Consider the following 20,090-nt stretch of genomic DNA (forward strand, 5'->3'; position numbering starts at 1 on the left):
AGGACATGGATGCTGTGCAGTTCTTTTTTTGGGGGGGGGGCAGGCAGGGGGAGAGTATGAAGTAGGATTGTTGTGAAGGAACTGGACTGCAGCTGTTGGACATAGCATTAGACGGTTGATGTTTAGAGCTCAGCAGAAGGAAGGTCTTGTCTAATTCTGGATATCCTCTGTATTGCACTGTAGGAGGTAGTGTCATCTCACAATTGCTTATACACACAGACATACAAGGATGGTGCACAAGCTCCCAGTTTTAATTGCATTTATATAATACATATAAACTCACAAATTTAGTAGGCTGCATTGCTGAGTCAGATAATTAGCCTTTCAGATTGTATTAAAGTTAGAGGTTGATCTATCAACCAGGTGACTTTGTAAATGGATAGGGAGAGCTGGTGTGGTCAGAGTGTCAGGTTAGAATGTGGGAGACCCAGGTTTGCATCCCTACTCTGGCATGAAAGCTTCCTAGGTAACAGTGGACCAGTTACATGGCCTCAGCCTAGCCTACCTTGCAGGGCTGTTGTGAGGATAAAGAGGAAAGAAAGCTGAAAGCTACTTTGGATCCCTGTTGGGGGAAAAGGTGGCGTATAAATGAATAGTAAATATGACTCTGAAAAATATGACTCCAGTGTCAACAGATGGGACACTTTCATCAGGCTGGCCAATGTGATGAACTGTAGGATACTATATCACTTGGATGTGATGTTCATTGGCTGTGATAGTGGGAAGTAGGTTTTCCAAGTACAGAGGCCATGTGTATCTGAATATTAGGTGCTGGGACAAAATGGGGCGAAGGAGTCATACAAATATGAAAGGCATTAGTCTCACATTGTGGAGAGATATATTACTAAGAAGGTTCTCTGAATATTAATATTTGATTTCACACTGTTAAATAATGAGGATAACTAATTCAGTTGTATCTAATTAAGAGTTTATGTTGCTTTTTCCTTTGCTTGAACAACAGTGAAGGTTTTGTTACGAAGGACAGATTGCAGCATGCAATGCTGCTGCAATCTCTGTCGCCAGTAAAACCCCTGTTAGTCTTTGCTTCTCCTCTTTATCTTAGTAGTGGTAATTCAATAAAGAATACTGGTGTTAAGTTAACTATATTTAGGATACCGAGGACTGTATCTAAAGCTATTTCAGAGATGAGTTTTATACTTTGTGCTATTTCCAGCACTTTTGCTTAGTATCTGCTTTTGGCATGTACTGAAGGCTGCAAAAAGGAGTATTAGAGTCATATTAATTTACCAATTTTCATCCCAAGGTGAGAGGAGGTGACCACGAGAGAGAGAGAGAGAGAGAGAGAGAGAGAGAGAGAGAGAGAGAGAGAGAATTTCCTATTGGTGTACTTAAAGCAGTATAAAATGCTCATTATAAATCGTTGAATTAAAAAAAATAATCTGTATAGTTGACATAAAGATATCAAAAGTATGAAAGTCTTAAGTTTTGATGTTTGCTTTTTTAATATATGCAAATACTGGGTGAGCCTATAATGGTCTCTTTATGCTCCTCCTGCTGTGATGGGGGCAGGGAGAGATACTGAATTTATGCCTATGCTTCAATTAAGCAATTCTCTTTTTGTCTAGGATCAAAAGAGCTGTGTGTGGTGTGGTACATAACCACAGTAGAGTTGCCAGCTGCAGTTTGAGAAGTGCTTGGCAATTTGGGAGTGGGGTCTGTAGAAGGCATAGTTTGGGGATGTTTTGCCATAGACTCCACTCTCTGAAGCTGTTTCCTCTAAGGAAACTATTCTTTGTGGTCTGGAGATCAGTTGCAATTCCAGGAAAATGTTGGGCCCCATCTTAAAGTTAGTTACGCTACCACAAGGGCACTTTCACCCCCCCCCCCTTCTTATCCATGCCCCTCCTGCAATCCCTCCTTTCCTGGAAAACATTCTGTTGGAGGACACAAATTGTTCTAGAACTGTAGGAGGAGTTGCAGTAATCTTCCCCCTCCCTTACATGCTGAAATGAATTCTGCTTACACATGGGCTTCTTTGTTTCTAGATATTGCCCAATGAAATAAAAATTTTATCCATGGCACACAGCATTATCATGGTCCTTCTACAGTACAGGTAGTCTACACTGTTCATTCTTTAAGCATGTCTGTTTTGCAGTGTAGAATCATTCATCATAGGTACTTTCCAAATGATATCCAATAAACCCCTACCTAATGCTCCTAATGCCAGAAGCACTTTTATAAGAAGAAAGAAGCATTGTATGTCCTGGATGTTGTACCACAAACTGATATCCTGAGACAGATCCTGAGAGCTTTTGTCTATGAACTATGGAAACTTTTTAAAAAGATAAAAATTATGCCAGTTGTTGCACTGGTGTCGAAATAACATAACTGGGAGATTCCAGAACTTTCAACAAATAGTCCCATTGTTGATAAATCATTTTCCCCAGCTGTGAAACTCTTGCTTACTATGACTGTTACTTAAACACAGTAAGAGGTAAACATGTTTTCAGTGATGGAAGTTGAGATCTGCAAACCAGTGGCCCTTAGGGAATGCAGTGAATGTGTAACATGAAACACTAAAGACAGTTGTGCCCCTTTTTGCTCAACATTTCTCTGAATTTGTAGAGTAAGTTAGTATATGGTGACAAATTCTGTTTTGGAAACCTGAAAGGTGTTTACTGAAAGGCCCCTTATCTGCTGATAAGAGTGTTCATGTTTTTCCCAACAGCTGGTGGTATTATTAACTGTCATATGCTTGATGTATAAGGTGAACAGTATGTGGTATGAAGAAGGGAATGCTAAGTATAATCAACATTTCCCAAACCAGAGGAGTTAACAAGTTTTGTACTCAGTTATACACTTTTTAACTGCAACAGAAAGTAGTATACATTTGCATGTACAAATTGTATGGGTTTTTGCTTGAAGTTGTGATGAAGCTGCCTTCTTACAAACTCTCCCAATATACTCTATGTTTGCCAAGTAACAACTTGCTGGTGGTTCCTGGCCCAAAGACTGCCTGGGCCAGAGAACTCTGGTGGAGCGCTCTGTCCAATTAGAGCAGGACTCTGTGTGAACTATAATAGCTCCGCTAGGCCTATAAGATGGAGTTGGTCCACCAGGCCTAGAGTTGAGGACAGCAACAATGTATATCCATCTCAGCTGGCCTGCCTTCCCTACTTTTACCAGTTGTTCTTTATTTTCCTTTTGTGTGACAAAATCAAATAAGTATTAGCTTGTTAAATTGGTTGCTCATCTGTTGCTGGGTTTATCTTAAGGTGCCAAGATTAAGATTGAGTAGTACGATATTTTATTGTTTTTATTGAGAGTGAATACTATAAATCGCTGTGGGCCTGTGGCAGGGGAGAGTGATCTAAAAAACGAACAAATAAATAAGAAGATTATGTGTGGGCTGCGTGACAAGAAAAGCTATCCTCTGCAACCTGTATAAATTATGTTCTTGTTAGTCATTGGGTGAGGCTTTCAGAGGCACTGAACACCTCTCTTGGACTGATTTGGCCACAGTAATACATGCGACAGTCACCTCTAGGCTAGATTACTGTAACTCGGTCTACGCTGGCCTACCTTTGATGCTGATCTGGAAATTGAAGCTTGTGCAACATTCAGCTGCTAGGCTCCTGGTTGGAGCCTCTAGCCAGGACCATATAACACCTCTCCTTAAAAATTTTCACTGGCTGCCTATCGAGCACTGGGTTATCTTCAAAGTTTTGGTATTGACCTTTAGGGCCATTAACGGTCTTGGACTTGCATATCTGCGAGACCACCTCTCCCCTTATTGTCCTCAAGGTCCCCTCCGATCTGCAGAGGGGAATTTTTTGGTGATCCTGGACCCTAAAGATGTCCGGCTGACATCAACACAGGCTAGGGCTTTTATGACCCTTGCCCTGACCTGGTGGAATGCACTCCTTAAGGGCCTTGCGGAATCTGTCTCAATTCCACAGGGCCTGTAAAACAGAGCTATTCCACCGGGCCCTTCCTGTTGGGCCAGCCGGGCATCCTCTGTGATAACATTCTTGATCCCCACCTGGGTTATGTCTTGTACACCTGTTCCATTATATTGTTTAGGACTCTTTTTGGTGCCATTTAGAATTAATTGTTTTTAAACCTGGTTTTAGCATTTATATTTTGTGATTTGTATTTTTGTACTGTTTTTATATGTTTTATTATATTGATTGTAAGCTGTCTCTAGCCCTCGGGGATTGGTGGGATATAAGTGCAAAAATAAATTTAAAAATATGTATCACATAACTACCAGAAATCTTGAGGAACTTTCTTTCCCTGCTTAAGCTTCAGAGACTTCATTGGGCACTGTTGACATTGATGATGATCTTTCTTGCTTTGGAATATGAACCTGAGTGACTCATGCTTCCCTCGAATCTGAGGTGAGCATCAGAATCAGACAGTTCTTCTCTGGTTCAGTTCACAATGCAAGCCAGAGGAAAATTCCTCCAATTCTGTCTCCCACACAAGTATGCATCAGTAGTGATAGAAATAATGGTGGAAGGGCAGTTCCCCCCCTCTCATGCTTGCTTGTACACTGTTTCTATAGTATCCTATCCACCTGGACATTTGGAAAATGTAGTTTTACGATATGATTTGTGTTCTTCATATGATTGGAGAGCTCATGGATTGTGATGAACAGGAGCTAGAAGTAGATGTTCAGACCCTACTGAGTTTCCAGTGATACCAAGACTTCTACATGTTCCAAACTGAGCTTAAAACCAACAAGCTCTTTTGTGAGTTTTTAAAGCTGCTTACTTAGCCCAGGTCCTGATCAAATGAGAGAGGGGTATCTGCTGCCACTACCCCTACATACTTTCCAGCCTTTAGTCATTACTGTAAGGCATTTAAAACATCATTCAATGTGTTTCAGGTTGTCTAATTCTTGATATGATCGCAAATTCTAATACTTTTCTGGAGAAATGGAAATACACATAGCCTCAGCCACTGGGTTATCTTCTGTGGCAACTTGTGCAGTGGTCCTTGGCTGGGAGGAAAAATGCAAGACAATGAACAGATAGTTTGTTTCATTGTCAGATAAGAGAATTAGTCTTTTCATTGTCATTTCTCTGATCTTTATGAAATAATGAGTATGGATTTAAAATATATTTGTAAAATCAGCAAAATAACAAACATACAGATACCTGAGTATCTATGTGTGGGAAATCATGGTGTAGGTTTTTGTATAGTTAAGTCATTTTTCATCAGCTGTGAAGAAGTGTGTATAATGCTGAGGGGAGGGGGAAGGTAAGTGAATATCTTGCAGGAAAATAAACTGACATTCCCCAAAGTGTTGTCTGTATCATCAGTGGCAACCTTTATGACAGGCATCTTCCCAAAGACGAAGCAGAGGACATAAGAGGGAAAATGGCAGAGATCCTATAGAAAGCAAAACTTCCTGCCTTCAATATAAATCAGAAAGAAAACATGCCATTAAGACCCTCAGCTCTGATTGAGACATTATCATCCTTCCAACAAAGGCAGTGCCACAGTAGTTGTGAAAACTGAACAATTCAAAGGAAAAATCAGAACTTCTGACCCTACAACATATAAAAAACTAAAATGGTACCCAATCAGCAAAATCAATTGACAAAACCAATATGTTGATTTAGAATTCCTTACTCCACTCCAACACACCCCAACAGCTCTGCCAGACAGAAAACTTTCCATCCCAACTATGCCCAAAATCTTTGGGGACTCCATCCCACTCAGACCCATTGTGAATGCCATTTGATACTCCACATATAAATGATCAAAACTCTTGGCTATCTGTTTATATACCCGAATCAAACAAACAACATCCTACATTAAAAACTCAGCTCATTTCACCATCAAAATAAGTATCTTCAAACTTACCTCCAACAACAGTTGTTCAGCTTTGATGTGGTCTCCTTATTCACCAAGGTTCCAATAAAGGATGCCCTCATGCTCATCAACCAGATCTTCCCAAATGATGTCACAGCCCTATTTCAACATTGCCAAAATGTGGAGCCCGTTCTCTGCATTGGCTCAGTGTACCCATAAGGACATCCAGTAAGTAAAAACCTTGTCTGGGCTTTCCCTCTCCCACAACTACCATGCAAAGCACCTATCCCACACTGTTCCAGAAAAACATCAAGAGAACACAATGATACTGCTCTGGAGAGAGTTCCCATCTCCAGCCCTGGACCATACACCCCTGTAAAGACAAAGGGCATGTTAATATTCTTGCCCCAAGTGTTCCTGTCCAGTGTTGTATTAACTCAATGCTTCTTCCTTTGACTAACCTCTCTAACGACCATCTCATTTGCATTGTCATTGTTCTATAGCTGTAATTTCATCAGCTACCTTCCCCCTTTTAGGCACTCCTGAGTTTGGAACATTAAGCTGATGCCTCAACCCATTGGATTAACAATCCAATCATCAAGGTTGATGTCTCTTGACTTTCCCCAGAATGGCAGAACTTCTATTTCTCTTGGGAGATTAAGGGCCACTTTGCATAACCCTGAGGGTTCCTTTTTCCCTTTAAGAAGCCCCCTCACCCAGTAACCCTTGTTCAATATCTCTGGGCACCTCTTTGTCTGTGATATTGTCCCACAATACATTGTTGTTTTACCAGACCTAAGCATGGGTCATTTAGTTCTGTTCATTAGGCCATTGCACTCCAAGATCAGATGACTGTAACTCTTATTCCCCAATTCCCTCATGTATCCTAGACCTATCCCCTGACAACTTCTTGTATCCTAGGACTGGGTGTGTGTTGTTTTGATTATTATGTGCTTGTGTACCCCTGTTATCCCTTAATAAAATTGTTAAACTTTATTCGCTCTCCTGCAGAATTTCTTGCAAAAGCTGACTTCTGATGTGGGTGAAACTTTAGGTGCAAAAACTACCAGACCATGGCTACACAGGCCAGAAAACCCACAACACCCAGTTTATGACAGACTTGACTCAAAATCCAAAGCATGAGAGTGCCATTAGTATCGTCTCTTCCTGCCTTTGCCTTGAGGGGAGGTTTGTGAGGACTGTATCAAATATAGTGCTATGTAGAGTTTTCCATAGGAGCCACTAGTTTGGGGAAATGGCATAAGAACATAAGAACATAAGAACAAGCCAGCTGGATCAGACCAGAGTCCATCTAGTCCAGCTCTCTGCTACTCGCAGTGGCCCACCAGGTGCCTTTGGGAGTTCACATGTAGGATGTGAAAGCAATGGCCTTCTGCGGCTGTTGCTCCCGAGCACCTGGACTGTTAAGGCATTTGCAATCTCAGATCAAAGAGGATCAAGATTGGTAGCCATAAATCGACTTCTCCTCCATAAATCTGTCCAAGCCCCTTTTAAAGCTATCCAGGTTAGTGGCCATCACCACCTCCTGTGGCAGCATATTCCAAACACCAATCACACGTTGCGTGAAGAAGTGTTTCCTTTTATTAGTTCTAATTCTTCCCCCCAGCATTTTCAATGAATGCCCCCTGGTTCTAGTATTGTGGGAAAGAGAGAAAAATTTCTCTCTGTCAACATTTTCTACCCCATGCATAATTTTGTAGACTTCAATCATATCCCCCCCTCAGCCGCCTCCTCTCCAAACTAAAGAGTCCCAAAACGCTGCAGCCTTTCCTCATAGGGAAGGTGCTCCAGTCCCTCAATCATCCTCGTTGCCCTTCTCTGCACTTTTTCAATCTCTTCAATATCCTTTTTTTGAGATGTGGTGACCAGAACTGAACACAGTACTCCAAGTGCGGTCGCACTGCACGGTAACTTTATATAAAGGGCATGACAATCTTTGCAGTTTTATTCTCAATTCCTTTCCTAATTATCCCAGCATAGAGTTTGCCTTTTTCACAGCTGCCATACATTGAGTTGACATTCCCATGGAACTATCAACTAAGGCGCCCAAAATCCCTTTCCTGGTCTGTGACTGATAGCACTGACCCCTGTAAGCTGATGTATGTGAAGTTTGGATTTTTTGCCCCTATGTGCATCACTTTACATTTTGCTACATTGAACTGCATTTGCCATTTCTTAGCCCACTCACCTAATTTATCAAGGTCCGCTTGGAGCTCCTCGCAATCCTTTTGTGTTCTCACCACCCTACATAATTTGTTATCATCTGCAAACTTGGCCACCACGCTTACCCACCCCTACTTCCAGGTCATTTTATGAATAGGTTAAAGAGCACTGGTCCCAATACGGATCCTTGGGGGACACCACCCCCACATCTCTCCATTGTGAGAATTTCCCATTTACACCCACTCTTTGCTTCCTGTTTCTCAACCAGTTTTTAATCCATAGGAGGACTTCCCCTCTTATTCCTTCATTGCTGAGTTTTCTCAATAGTCTCTGGTGAGGAACTTTGTCAAAAGCCTTTTGGAAATCCAAGTAGACAATGTCCACTGGTTCCCCCTTATCCACATGCCTATTTACATCCTCAAAGAACTCTAGTAAGTTTGTAAGACAGGATTTGCCTCTGCAAAAGCCATGCTGACTCTTTCTCAGCAGGTCTTGCTTTTTTATCTTTAATGACAGATTCTACTAATTTACCAGGAACAGATGTCAAACTGACTGGCCTGTAATTTCCCGGGTCCCCCCTAGATCCTTTCTTAAAGATTGGTGTGACATTGGCCATCTTCCAGTCTTCAGGGATGGAGCCTGATTTCAAGGATAAGTTGCATATTAAAGTGAGAACATCAGCAATTTCATGCTTGAGCTCTTTAAGAACTCTTGGGTGAATGCAATCTGGGCCAGGAGATTTGGTAGCATTTAGTTTATCAATGGCTGCCAAGCTTAGGAACTTCTTCCTCGTCTACCACTATCTTTGTTAGAAGTTCCTCCGGATAAAGCCTCCTAAGAAGCTTGGTTCAGGTGCAGGAATTTTCCTCACCTCCTCTTGGGTGAAGACAGATGCAAAGAATTCATTCAGCTTTTCTGCAATCTCCCTGTCATCTTTTAGCACACCCTTTGTTCCTTTGTCATCTAACTTGGGCCTACCGCTTCCCTTGCTGGCTTCCTGCTTTTGATGTACTTGAAGAACTGTTTGTTGCTGGTTTTGATGTTCACAGCCATGCGTTCCTCATAATCCTTTTTTTGCCCCCTTACAGCTAACTTGCTTCTCTTTTGCCACCATTTGTGTTCTCTCTGGTATTCTTTATCAGTTAAGTTGGACTTCCATTTTCTAAAAGACATCTTTTTTTCCTAATAATTTCCTCAAGCGTCCCTTGTTAACCATGGTGGCTTTCTTTTGGACTGGGTGCTGCCTTTTTCTAACCTGTGGAACACATTCCAGCTGAGCTTTTAAGACTGTGTTTTTTAAATAACCTCCAAGCATCTTGGACATTTTGACTCTCTTGATTTTCCCTTTCAGCTTCCTGCGCACTATCCCCTCATCTTTGAGAAATTTCCCTTTCTGAAGGCGAATGTAACTACATTAGTAGTTGTCACTTGTTAGCATCTTGAGGAGATACTGAATCTGACGGCATTGTGGTGACTGTTCCCTATCGACTCAACAAAACTGACTTCCCGCACCAGGACATTGGTCCCACATAGAATTAGATCTAGGATCACATCTCCCTGGTTGGTTCTACAACCATCTGCTCTAAGCCACAGTCATTTAACATATCCAGGAATGTTCTCTCCCTTACTATGACCTGAACATGCATTTTTCCAGTTTATATGGGGATAGTTAAAATCGCCCATTACCACGACATTTTTGCTTTTGTTGGCCTCTCTAATTTCTTTTTTCCATCTCAAAATCCTCTTGTGCGCTTTGGTCAGGGGACGATAATATATTCCTAATGTTAAACTATGCTTCACCCCTGGTATTGATATCCACAGTGCTTCTGTAGAGGAATCAGCTCCCCTGCATTGTCTATTTTATGTGACACTATGCTCTCTTTGATGTAGAGGGCCACCCCACCCCCAATACGCCCTGTCCTATCCTTCCTGTAGAGCCTGTAACCTGGGATAACAGCATCCCACTGGTTCTCCTCATTCCACCATGTCTCTGTGATGCCCACTATATCAATGTCCTCCTTCAAAACTCTGTACTCCAGCTCCCCCCATTTTAGGTCGAATGCTTCTACTATTAGCATAGAGACACTTGTATACTCTGTCTCTGTCCTTAACCTGGGATTTATGTGTTTTGCCCTCTAGCCTTTTGTAGACACTATCACTTATCACATTGCTATGTTCCTCACTTGTATGTGGTTGATTTAAAAAAACCTCCTTCTCTGTCTGCATCCCCATGGACTCTGTATTCCGAACCGAAGTCACCTCAGCTCCTGTCGGCTTTCCCCCAGGGATCAGTTTAAAAGCTGTTCTGCCACCTTTTTAATGTTGAGCGCCAGCAGCCTGGTTCCTCTTTGGTTCAGATGAAGCCCATCCCTTTTGTACAGGCCTGCCTTATCCCAAAAGGTTCCCCAGTTCCTGACAAATCTGAAACCCTCTGCCTTGCACCACCTTCTCATCCACGCATTGAGACCCTGTATCTCCGCTTGCCTAGCTAAGCCCTGCTTGGCGATGGAACAGGTAGCATTTCAGAGAATGCCACCTTGGGGGTCCTGGATTTTAACCTTTTTCCTAGCAGCCTAAATTTAGCTTCCAGAACCTCCCGGCTACATTTCCCAATGTCATTGGTACCAATGTGGACCACAACTGCTGACTCCACCCCAGCACTGTCTAACAGCCTATCTAGACGAAGCGTGACATCCGCAACCTTCGCACCAGGCAGGCAAGTCACCATGCGGTCATCACGCCTGTCACAAACCCAACTCTCTATATTCCTGATGATCGAATCACCCACTACAAGGAGTCCCCCACCTCCCCGAGGGGTATCCTCAGTGCGAGAGGATATCTGACCACTAACTAAGGAAGGGGTCCCATCTAAGGGAACATCTTCCCCCACCTCAGACTGGCACCCTCTGTCACCCAGACTCTCATTCTCCATGACATTCTCCATGACATCTGAAGAGATGTCACCTTGGGAGTGGGACCCGGCTGCTAGGTCCCTGAAAGCCTTGTTTGTTGCCCTCTCTACCTCTCTCAGCTTCTCCAGGTCTGCCACCTTGGCTTCAAGAGAACGGACACGTTCCTTGAGTGCCAGGAGCTCATTGCAGCGAGGGCACACCCACGGCTTCTGGCCTAGTGGCAGATAGTCATACATGTGACACTCAGTGCAAAACACTGGCAAGCCCCCATCCCCCTGCTGGCTTCCTGCCTTCATATCTGCTTCGATATGGCATGTGAATAACTATAAGAGAATCAGAACTCATTCCTCCAGACCTGCATACTCCTTCAGTTCTTTCTGATCCCCAAGTTGTTGGAGAAGGAGGGCAGTTTGAAAGATAATGTACTGAAGTGCACACCACAAAGGCACTATCATGTAGTCTTGGCTTGTGATATACTTGCCAAAGGGACTGGAAGTTCATTATTGCTGTGTCCTGATTAGAAATTGTCCATTGTAGAGTTATAGTAAAATGGATATAAACCAGCTCCATTTCTATGCTCAGGGTGGATAAAAATTAATGATTTTTTTGAAGTCAAAACAAATTTTTAGAATTTACATCAGATTTTTTAAAATAAAATGCTTTTTGAGGAAAAAATCTATCTAAAGATAGTTTTCTGTTTAAAATGTATTATAGTTCAAAGGTTATTCATCACGAAATAATGCTTAGTTTTTAGTTGTATTCCATGAGGTTGTATATTTATGCAATGTTTAAATTCTTTGGTAAAGGAATTCCATTCATTTATTCACAATATCATTCTCCTCCAGAGTTTCTGTCAGACTTCTTTGGGCATTTTTTCTATCTAGAAAATGTTATTACAGATCCTTGGTTTTGCAGTTTCAAAACTGTGAGTTTGTGTTTGCAGAGATAAGATGGCTCTTCTTCACAGCAAAAATGTCATTAAAAAAACACACAGAGTTGAGGAAAAGGCCTTAATGTCATTGTTCCTTTGCAGATCTACATACATGGAATCAATCCCTTACTTTTCAAGAAGTGCAATGAATAGAGGATTGGATCGAGTGGAATAGATCTGCACAGGAAACTAAGGCTGTTTCTGCACGGGCCAAAGTCACTGGTGTCGGCCCAGTAAAAACACCATTTTGGGAAGAAACTTTGCACGGCTGTCAGCTCCAAATCAAGACAGTGCCGCTCTCCCCCTCGCCCCATATGGTGTTTTGCTGACTCGCTCACCGAGTGAGGCTTTTGGAAAACAGCAGCTTCCACCCAATGCCGAGTGAATGGCACCGGGTGTAAGGCGCTGTTTTCGGCCCTCCGTTTTTGTTTTTTAAACTTGCCTCCTCTTCCTGCATTGCTCCAAGGTGACGAGGGGACACGCCTCCGGCCCCCGGGGCATTGCCAGGGCCACTGGGGCATGTCCCCTCGTCCTGACAGAGCGATGCAGGAAGAGGGGGTAAGTTTTAAAAACAAAAGCCTTGTGCAGAGGCAGTGCTGTGGGAGCGCCGGGGCTGCCAGCACACAAGTGTCCGAACAGCCCCAGGCTGGCGCCTGTGTCAGGTACTCAGGTACTCTGGCACTCCTGGGGCCTGTGCAGAAATGTGCAAAAATGGCCTAAGTGTGAGGAGGAAGGGTGAAGTAAAATGAAAGTGAAATGTTTTGAGCAGGATTATATGGCAGGTCTTGGGATCTTTGAGGTTTATCATATCATTCTCTCACTAGAGGAGAAAAACTATAATGGCAGCAGGCTAATAAAAGAGACCCAGTTTGGAAATATTTTAATGAAGTTCCTCTACCTATGGGTAAGGCAGGCAGGCATGCAAAATGCAAGCACTGCAGCAAAGAAATTCAAGGCCTAATGGCCTGAATGAAACTGGAGATAATTTACCAAGCAAAAAATTCATAATTATCTATCTATGTATTTCTAATAGTATAACCAAATCAGTAATTTTTAATATAACTGCAAAACTAATCTGAAATATTAAGAATTAAATACCACCAAGAATTCATCTTTATGTAGAAAACCATGATGTAAACCAAGTCTTACTGAACAGTAATTTAAATTGTGATTCAGACTGATTTAAATCGATTTGATTTAAACTCAAATCAGTATTTACTCTAAATGCTTTAGGTTTCTGTCAGCATAACCAGCTGGATTTTGAGTCTTTCTGCATAAGTAGATATTATTCGCCTAAAAACAAGCCTTCTGACTTGGTTTTGGTATAAGAATTAGCCTTGTGAAAGTAGTTAAAGCCCATTGATCTGTTATGTGGTGTTGCTTATATAGGAAATCAGTTGTACGTGACCTGGGGTATTTCCTGAAGAATTCGTTTTTAGAACAGTGAAATTCCCTTAGTGTTGTTTATAATACTTAATATCCTTGTAAACTCTGTTTATTTGTGTGTAGGTATAAGCTGTGAAAAGAAATTATAGTTGTCTCTATGGCCCCTTCCGCACACACAAAATAATGCATTTTCAAACCACTTTCACAACTGTTTGCAAGTGGATTTTGCTGTTCCGCACAGCTTCAAAGAGCACTGAAAGCAGTTTGAAAGTGCATTATTCTGCATGTGCGGAATGAGCCTATGTTTTGTGGGTGGGTGTGAAAACCCTAGTCCCTGTTCTTCACCATAGTAAATGAGTTTAAATGCTCTTTAATTTATGGTTCCTATAGTATATGCTTGTTCAGTACAGAGCACACATTGTGGATTTGCTACATGTTTTCATAAGAATGTAAGGATATTCTCTCTAGCTCTTTCATTCTTCCTCTATTGTTCAGAAATAGTGTGAACTTCACTTCCTTGGCTCCTCTGCATCAATCTGGACTAGTTTTCCCATTATAATAATTGGGTTGACGCAAAAGTCATTTCTATGAACTTAGTGCTGCAAGTGTTCAGCTATCTCTCAACAGTCATTTTCCAGCAAAACGGCAACTGTTGTTTAAAATTAATAACCCCACAATTCTTGCCTCATTCTCAGATAAGTTTATATATTGAGTCTGGGTTACTACGTAAAGTGCATAAGCAGTCGTTTGACCAGTTACGCGTTGTAGTCAACACTAAAATAGACAAGGTTGTAGATTTTTAAAATCCCCAAATGAAAATTGTTTGATTAGGAACAGCCAAAATACCGCAAAACACTGCATGCAGGCTGTCAAGCTCTCTAGAACTTTTCATCCAATTGAATGTTTTAAAAAGTGGAAGGTGGGAGAAGAGATGGAGTCGGGCCACGATAAATTAATCTCCAGTTTCTTTAGTATTTGCCTCTGCAGGCAACCTTTTAAGGATAATCATGTGCTCCAGCTGGCGCTAGAGAGATTTTTTATTATATTTTCAAATAGAAGTGCTATTTTTCCCATTCATTATAGGAGGCTTTGATACCATTTTAAACTAGCACCACCTAATCTAACGAAGTCTGCAACAATTCTGAACAAGCTGCAGACTGGAGGCCTTCCCATCATTGCCTGAAAAAAAGGATCTTTTTTCTAATCTCGCTCCCCTTTGTATGTTAACATCCTGCCATGTGAAGAGTTCTGGAGAGCTCAGAAGCTTGCACAATGCATTTTGTGGTATTTCTGGTGCGTCTAATGAACTTGGCCGCTTGCTGTCCCAGTTTTTGTATGCTCTCATTGCAAAGTAGGTTAGCATGGGGTAGTGGTGAGGGTATTGGACTAGGTTCTGTGAGGCTCAGATTTGAATCTTTCATGGAAAATTGCTGTGCTGCCCTTAGTTGGTCAATCTGTGTCTCTGCCTGGTCCACCTGAAAGGATGGGTTGTTAGGATAAAATGGTGGAGGAAATACAATGATGTAACCCACTTCGCACCTTCATTGGGGAGATGAGCAGTATAAATATATAAAGAAATCTATGGCTGAACACTCTGTTTATCTGTATTGTCGAAGGCTTTCATGGCCAGATTCAACTGGTTGTGTTGGGTTTTCCGGGCTGTGTGACCGTGGTCTGGTGGATTTTGTTCCTAACACTTCGCCTGCATCTGTGCCTGGCTTCATACAGTTCTGTTGTGAGATTAAAATGGAGGAGAGGAGAACAATTTAAGCAGCTTTGGGTCCTCTCCCTTCAGCTCCTCTGAGCTCCTTGGCCAGTTTCACGCAGTTCACAGCCTGACCCTCCAATCCAGGAGCTGCCTCCGATAACTGTGGACCCTTGTTGTAAGGTTACATTGTTCTCACAACAGCACTGTATGAAGCCAGCCACAGATGCAAGTGAAACGTTAGGAACAGGATCCACCAGACCACAACCACATAGCCCGGAAAACCCACCACAGCCAATCTGTTTATCTGTTCACTAAAGGCAGGTGCAAACTTGAATTTGGTGCATCCATATCTGCAGTTTTTGCTCTGTGTGTGTATGTGTTCAAGCTCAGTTTCCAAGATGTGTGTTCATTGAAAGGGTTTCTGTTTGGTGGTGGGTATCCCTATTTGGGCCACTAGTAGTGACCTCTCTGGATATTTATCTGCACACACAATATGGAAAATACACCTTTAAGCCAATCTTCTTACCTCATACATCTGCCTTAGAGTATACAGACCCAAAGTATGTAATCTGAAATGAATGTGAGTGACTGGCCCAAAATCACCCAGCAAGCTTCCATAACAGCAGAGGGATTCAAATCTGCATGACTTTAGGTCAGTGATGGTGAACCTTTTCGAGACAGAGTTCTCAAACTGCAACCCCAAACCCACTTATTTATCGCAAAGTGCCAACACGGCAATTTAACCTGAATACTGAGGTTTTAGTTTAGAAAAAATGGTTGGCTCCAAGGCATGAGTTACTCAGGAGTAAGCTTGGTGGTAGTCGGTGGCTTTGCTTGAAGCAGCCATGCAACTCTTCCGACGGGTGAATCACAACCCTAGGAGGGTTTACTCAGAAGCAAGCCCCATTGCCAGCAACTGAGCTTACTCCTAGGTAAAGGATCGTGCTTTAGTTCTTCGCATAAAAATCAGTGGGGGTTAACAGCGCTTAACAGGGTTACCTACACTGCTTCCCCAAAACATAGTCTTAGGTTTAATGCTAATAATCAAACCCAGAGACCCAGGCCAGCCTAGATGTGTGGGGAGAGGGGCACTCTGTTTGCGGGTGCCCAAAGAGAGGGCTCTGAGTGCCACCTCTGGCACCGGTACAATAGGTTTGCCACCACTGCTTTCGGTGTTCTGTGAAAATGAGTTAAGATGTTCTCTTAGAAATTTTTTTTTGTCTTTTAAAATGAGAGCCCAGGGTAATGGTTCAGTTGCTATAAGGACTTAAACACGGAACCTGGACCAGGGGATACCTGTGTTCAAATGTGTTCTCAAACTTTGAAGTTAACTGGATGACCTCAAGTTTGTCATTGTCTTTTGGCCACCTATCCACTATGTGGAGTGGTTGTGCAGAGAAAATAGGACAGTTCTGTCTGTGTATACTACCTGCAACAATTCAGAGGAAACATGGAAAATAATTGTGAGGACTGGATACCATGTACTGTGATTAAAATAATTTGACATATGTTACTTAAATTTTTACCATTCAGGTTGGATATGAAAAGTTTTCAATTGTATTTCATTTTAGTAATAACGTTGGTATTGAACAAGAGAACTTGAACACAGACTTATGGGCTGTCAAATCACAGCTGACTTATGGCACCCCTTGTAGGGTTTTTGAGGCCAGAGACGTTTCAAGGTGCTTTGCCATTGCCTGCCTCTTTGTCACAACTTTGGCATTCCTTGGAGGTTGCCCATCCAAATTCTAATCAGAACAGACCCTGCTTTGCTTCTGAAATCTGATGAAATCAGGCTAGCTTAGAACTAGGCAAAGAATGGTTAGGAGGTAGAAGAGAAGAATAAGAGTTTGGATTTATATCCCCCTTTTCTCTCCTGTAGGAGACTCAAAGGGGCTTACAATCTCCTTGCCCTTCCACCCTCACAAGAAACACCCTGTGAGGTGGGTGGGGCTGAGAGAGCTCAGAAGAACTGTGACTTGCCCAAGGTCACCCAGCTGGCATGTGTGGGAGTGCACAGGCTAATCTGAATTCCTCAGATAAGCCTCCGCAGCTCAAGCGGCAGAACTGGGAATTAAAGCCGGTTCCTCTAGATTAGAATCCACCTGCTCTTAACCACTACGCCGCTGCTGCTAATAATAGGTAAATAAACTATTGTCAGTCTATTCTTAAGCAGAGGTGGTGGTGGAAAGTGCAGTCAAGCTGGCTTTTGGCTGTCTCACAGGATTTTAAAGACAAAAAATGAACAGAGATTGTTTGCTGTTGCCCGCCTCTGAATAGCAAGCCTGGACTTCCCTAGTGTTCTCCTGTCAAAGTGTTATCAGGGCCATTCCTGCTTAGCTGTTGGGATTGGGTTAGCCTAGGCCATCCAGGTCAGGGTTGAAGTAAATGGTTTTAGAAGGGTGAAACTGCTTATGAATGCGCTTTAGATCACCTCAAGCATCATACTCAATATGAGCAAAAGAAAACTGTTTACTGCCATGTGGCTTATCTGAAACTCTTATCTAGCTTTCTTGAAATATGTGGAGAATTTAGTGATTGTCCGATACCAGTACAGCTAAGAATGCTCAGTATGTGCATGGTTTCATAACAAATGTTGTGATTTTTGTAGTATCTTTTTAAAAAATGATACTTTGTAGTATTTTTTTTTAAATGAAAATTCAGTATTGACTAAAGGGCAATGTTCTGCAAGCTGTTTCCTGCTCCCCAGTAGTATTAAAATGAAATCTGATTTGTTTTAATAAAATATTGGATAAACAAATGCAAAAAATACTTCCTGAAATTAATGCTTCATAAAAACACTTTTATGGGAAGATGTTTTTGCAATATGATGCTATAAATCTCTCCGTTGGAAATCAGGGGCTTTCTGTCATGCTGTCTATCATCAAGGCATGAATCCCATAGGCTAAAATGGCTTTTTAGTGTGGGCCCCACAATGATTCTTCTGTATTTTGCCATAATCAGGCTTGATGTTTAGTAGCTCTGCTTATGTATGTCTTCGAGACAATTGGTAAATGCAGCTGTGTGCTGAGAAGAATGATTAATATATTTATAATGGACTTACTTATTGCACGTTGAACTGTAGCTGTCCCACGCAATGCTCTGATTTTTCCCATCTGCTGCTACTGTTTACTACCATAATTTCAGAGGACAAAATGAATATAAGACACTGTTTCAAAACTGCTCAGATATACTTTCTTGACAAATTTTAACACTTGTCTTCATGTATAAAATTTGGCATTTATACATTGGCATATGAATTGTCTCTTTTATTTTTTTAATAAACTAAGATTTGGTTTAAAATGATTATCTCTTCTCATCCTCCAAATATGTGACATTCTTTTTCTACCCTTTGTTTTAGGATTTAGAATAAAGTTTGCACTCTGCCAGTGTAGGCTGGGTTATAGTAAGCAGCTGGAAATTACAGTGTTGTTCTGTCTCTTAAACAGAACTGTTCATTATTTGTTTGTGATTACATGGTAATGCTTGTTGCAATAATAGATAACCTTTAAGTATAATTGCAGATGTTTCATTAAGTGTCTTTCTAAAAGTAGGTGAGGAGGTTACAAGAGGCTTATCATAAATGTAGGAAATAGTAGATTTAATTTGTTTAATCATGGACATAGCCTCCCTCCCCTTCGTTTGAGCTTTGCTGAAATCTATTTGATGAAGGAATGGGGAAGCTTTAATGTAGTGTTTCCAGGGAGAAAGCTAGAAATTTCTTTTTTAAAATATGTTTAATAGTATTTCTTTTTTTATCTATTTAGATTCAGTCAAAGAAAGAAGAACCTTTGACACCGTCTTTGAGCCAAACCATTCCAACATTTTATTTTCCTCGAGGATGTCCACAAGAAAAAGTGAATATTGATGCTGTCATTGCAAAAGTAGAGAAAACTTTCTCTCAGTTTCCAAATGAGAGAGCAACATTAGAAGACATGGGGAAAGTTGCCAAGGTGACTGGTTTGGTTTCTCTTCTTGGGTGCATATCTGCAGGATTTGAAATACAGTAAGAATGTTGGATGTATTTAAGTGACTGAATTAAGTGATTGGATGTATTTAAGCCCAGTCCTAAGGGAGGGTTGGCTTTAGGAGCTGGGTCCAGGGCCGTGGAGGCTTGTTTGCCCACCCTGCCAGCATAACTGGCACTTACACCAGAAGGGAGGGCAAGCTGGAGGGTGGGCAGGACACAGCCCCTAGAGATTTTATTGGGGCCCTCCTGGGGGCTGGCGCAGCAGGGGATATTCTGGAGGCATTCCCGGGATTGGAGTGAAAGTCAGCTTCCACCAGTCTTCTGATTTACACCATAAAAACAGTGGCGAAAGTCTGTTTCTGCAACAGGGCTCTTTGGACGGTGGGAGTGATTTTGATTTTCCGTCATGCCTATGGTGCCAGGACTCCCTTTGGAGGTGGCACAGCAGCACCTTCACCATGCCATCCCAGTTCGCCACAGCACTCCCCCCCACCCCCCACCATCTGGATTGTGCTGCAAGAGAGCAATCCTAAGCAAGTTACTTGGAATCCTGCTGAGGTATATTCAGGAGGTCTTACTCCCAGGAAAGTGTTCTTTGGCTTGCACTCTTAAAAGCGCAATCCTGTGCAGAAATGTTTATTTATTTTACATTATTTGCAGGCCACCTTTCTCAGTGGGACCTACACAATGTAAGTCTAATATATTCAACAGGATGGGACATCCGTAAACAAAGCGATAGCGTTTGGATTGCAGAAATCTGAAGACAGAGCTAAAACAAAGCATAAGCATTGAGATGACCCATTAAGCAATGCAGAAAGTACATAGTAGGATCATACTTTCAGCAGCAGACAGTATGTACTATGCTCAGTAGTGCAGTCCCGCACACTAATTCCTTTACCATAGCATCTTTATAAAACATTTTGTTACAGTACCACCCTAATTACTTCTACTGCAGTTTAGAGTAAGTCTGCTAAGAACTGTACTGTTGGCAAGGGAATTAGAAAGGTGACGAGAACAACCATTTGTTGAAATGTTTAAAACAATTTGGGTTAGATTTTGTTTTCCATTGGATGTGCTATTTTTCTCTGGCTCTAACTCTAGGATAGTCATTCATAATACTTTGTGGAGATACCTATAAAGATTAAAATACCTGTTGAGATTAAAAGGGCGAGTCAGACAGGGATATCTCCTGTCAGCCCTGCTATTGAATTAACA

The 20,090-nt window shown here is 41.9% G+C and overlaps 1 protein-coding gene across 3 annotated transcripts in view; it reads left to right on the forward strand.

The window, feature by feature from the left end:
* The window catches only part of PPP2R3B (protein phosphatase 2 regulatory subunit B''beta), a 51,525-nt gene that overhangs the window by 13,554 nt on the left and 17,881 nt on the right, over window positions 1-20,090 (forward strand). For all 3 annotated transcript variants that reach the window (XM_048492726.1, XM_048492728.1, XM_048492727.1), the window contains one exon: window positions 18,673-18,858. In XM_048492726.1, coding sequence (XP_048348683.1) covers window positions 18,673-18,858 — 186 coding nt within the window. The remainder of the gene's footprint in view (window positions 1-18,672; window positions 18,859-20,090) is intronic.

Source organism: Sphaerodactylus townsendi, linkage group LG04 (genome assembly GCF_021028975.2).
Source record: "Sphaerodactylus townsendi isolate TG3544 linkage group LG04, MPM_Stown_v2.3, whole genome shotgun sequence".
NCBI classification, from domain to species: domain Eukaryota; kingdom Metazoa; phylum Chordata; class Lepidosauria; order Squamata; family Sphaerodactylidae; genus Sphaerodactylus; species Sphaerodactylus townsendi.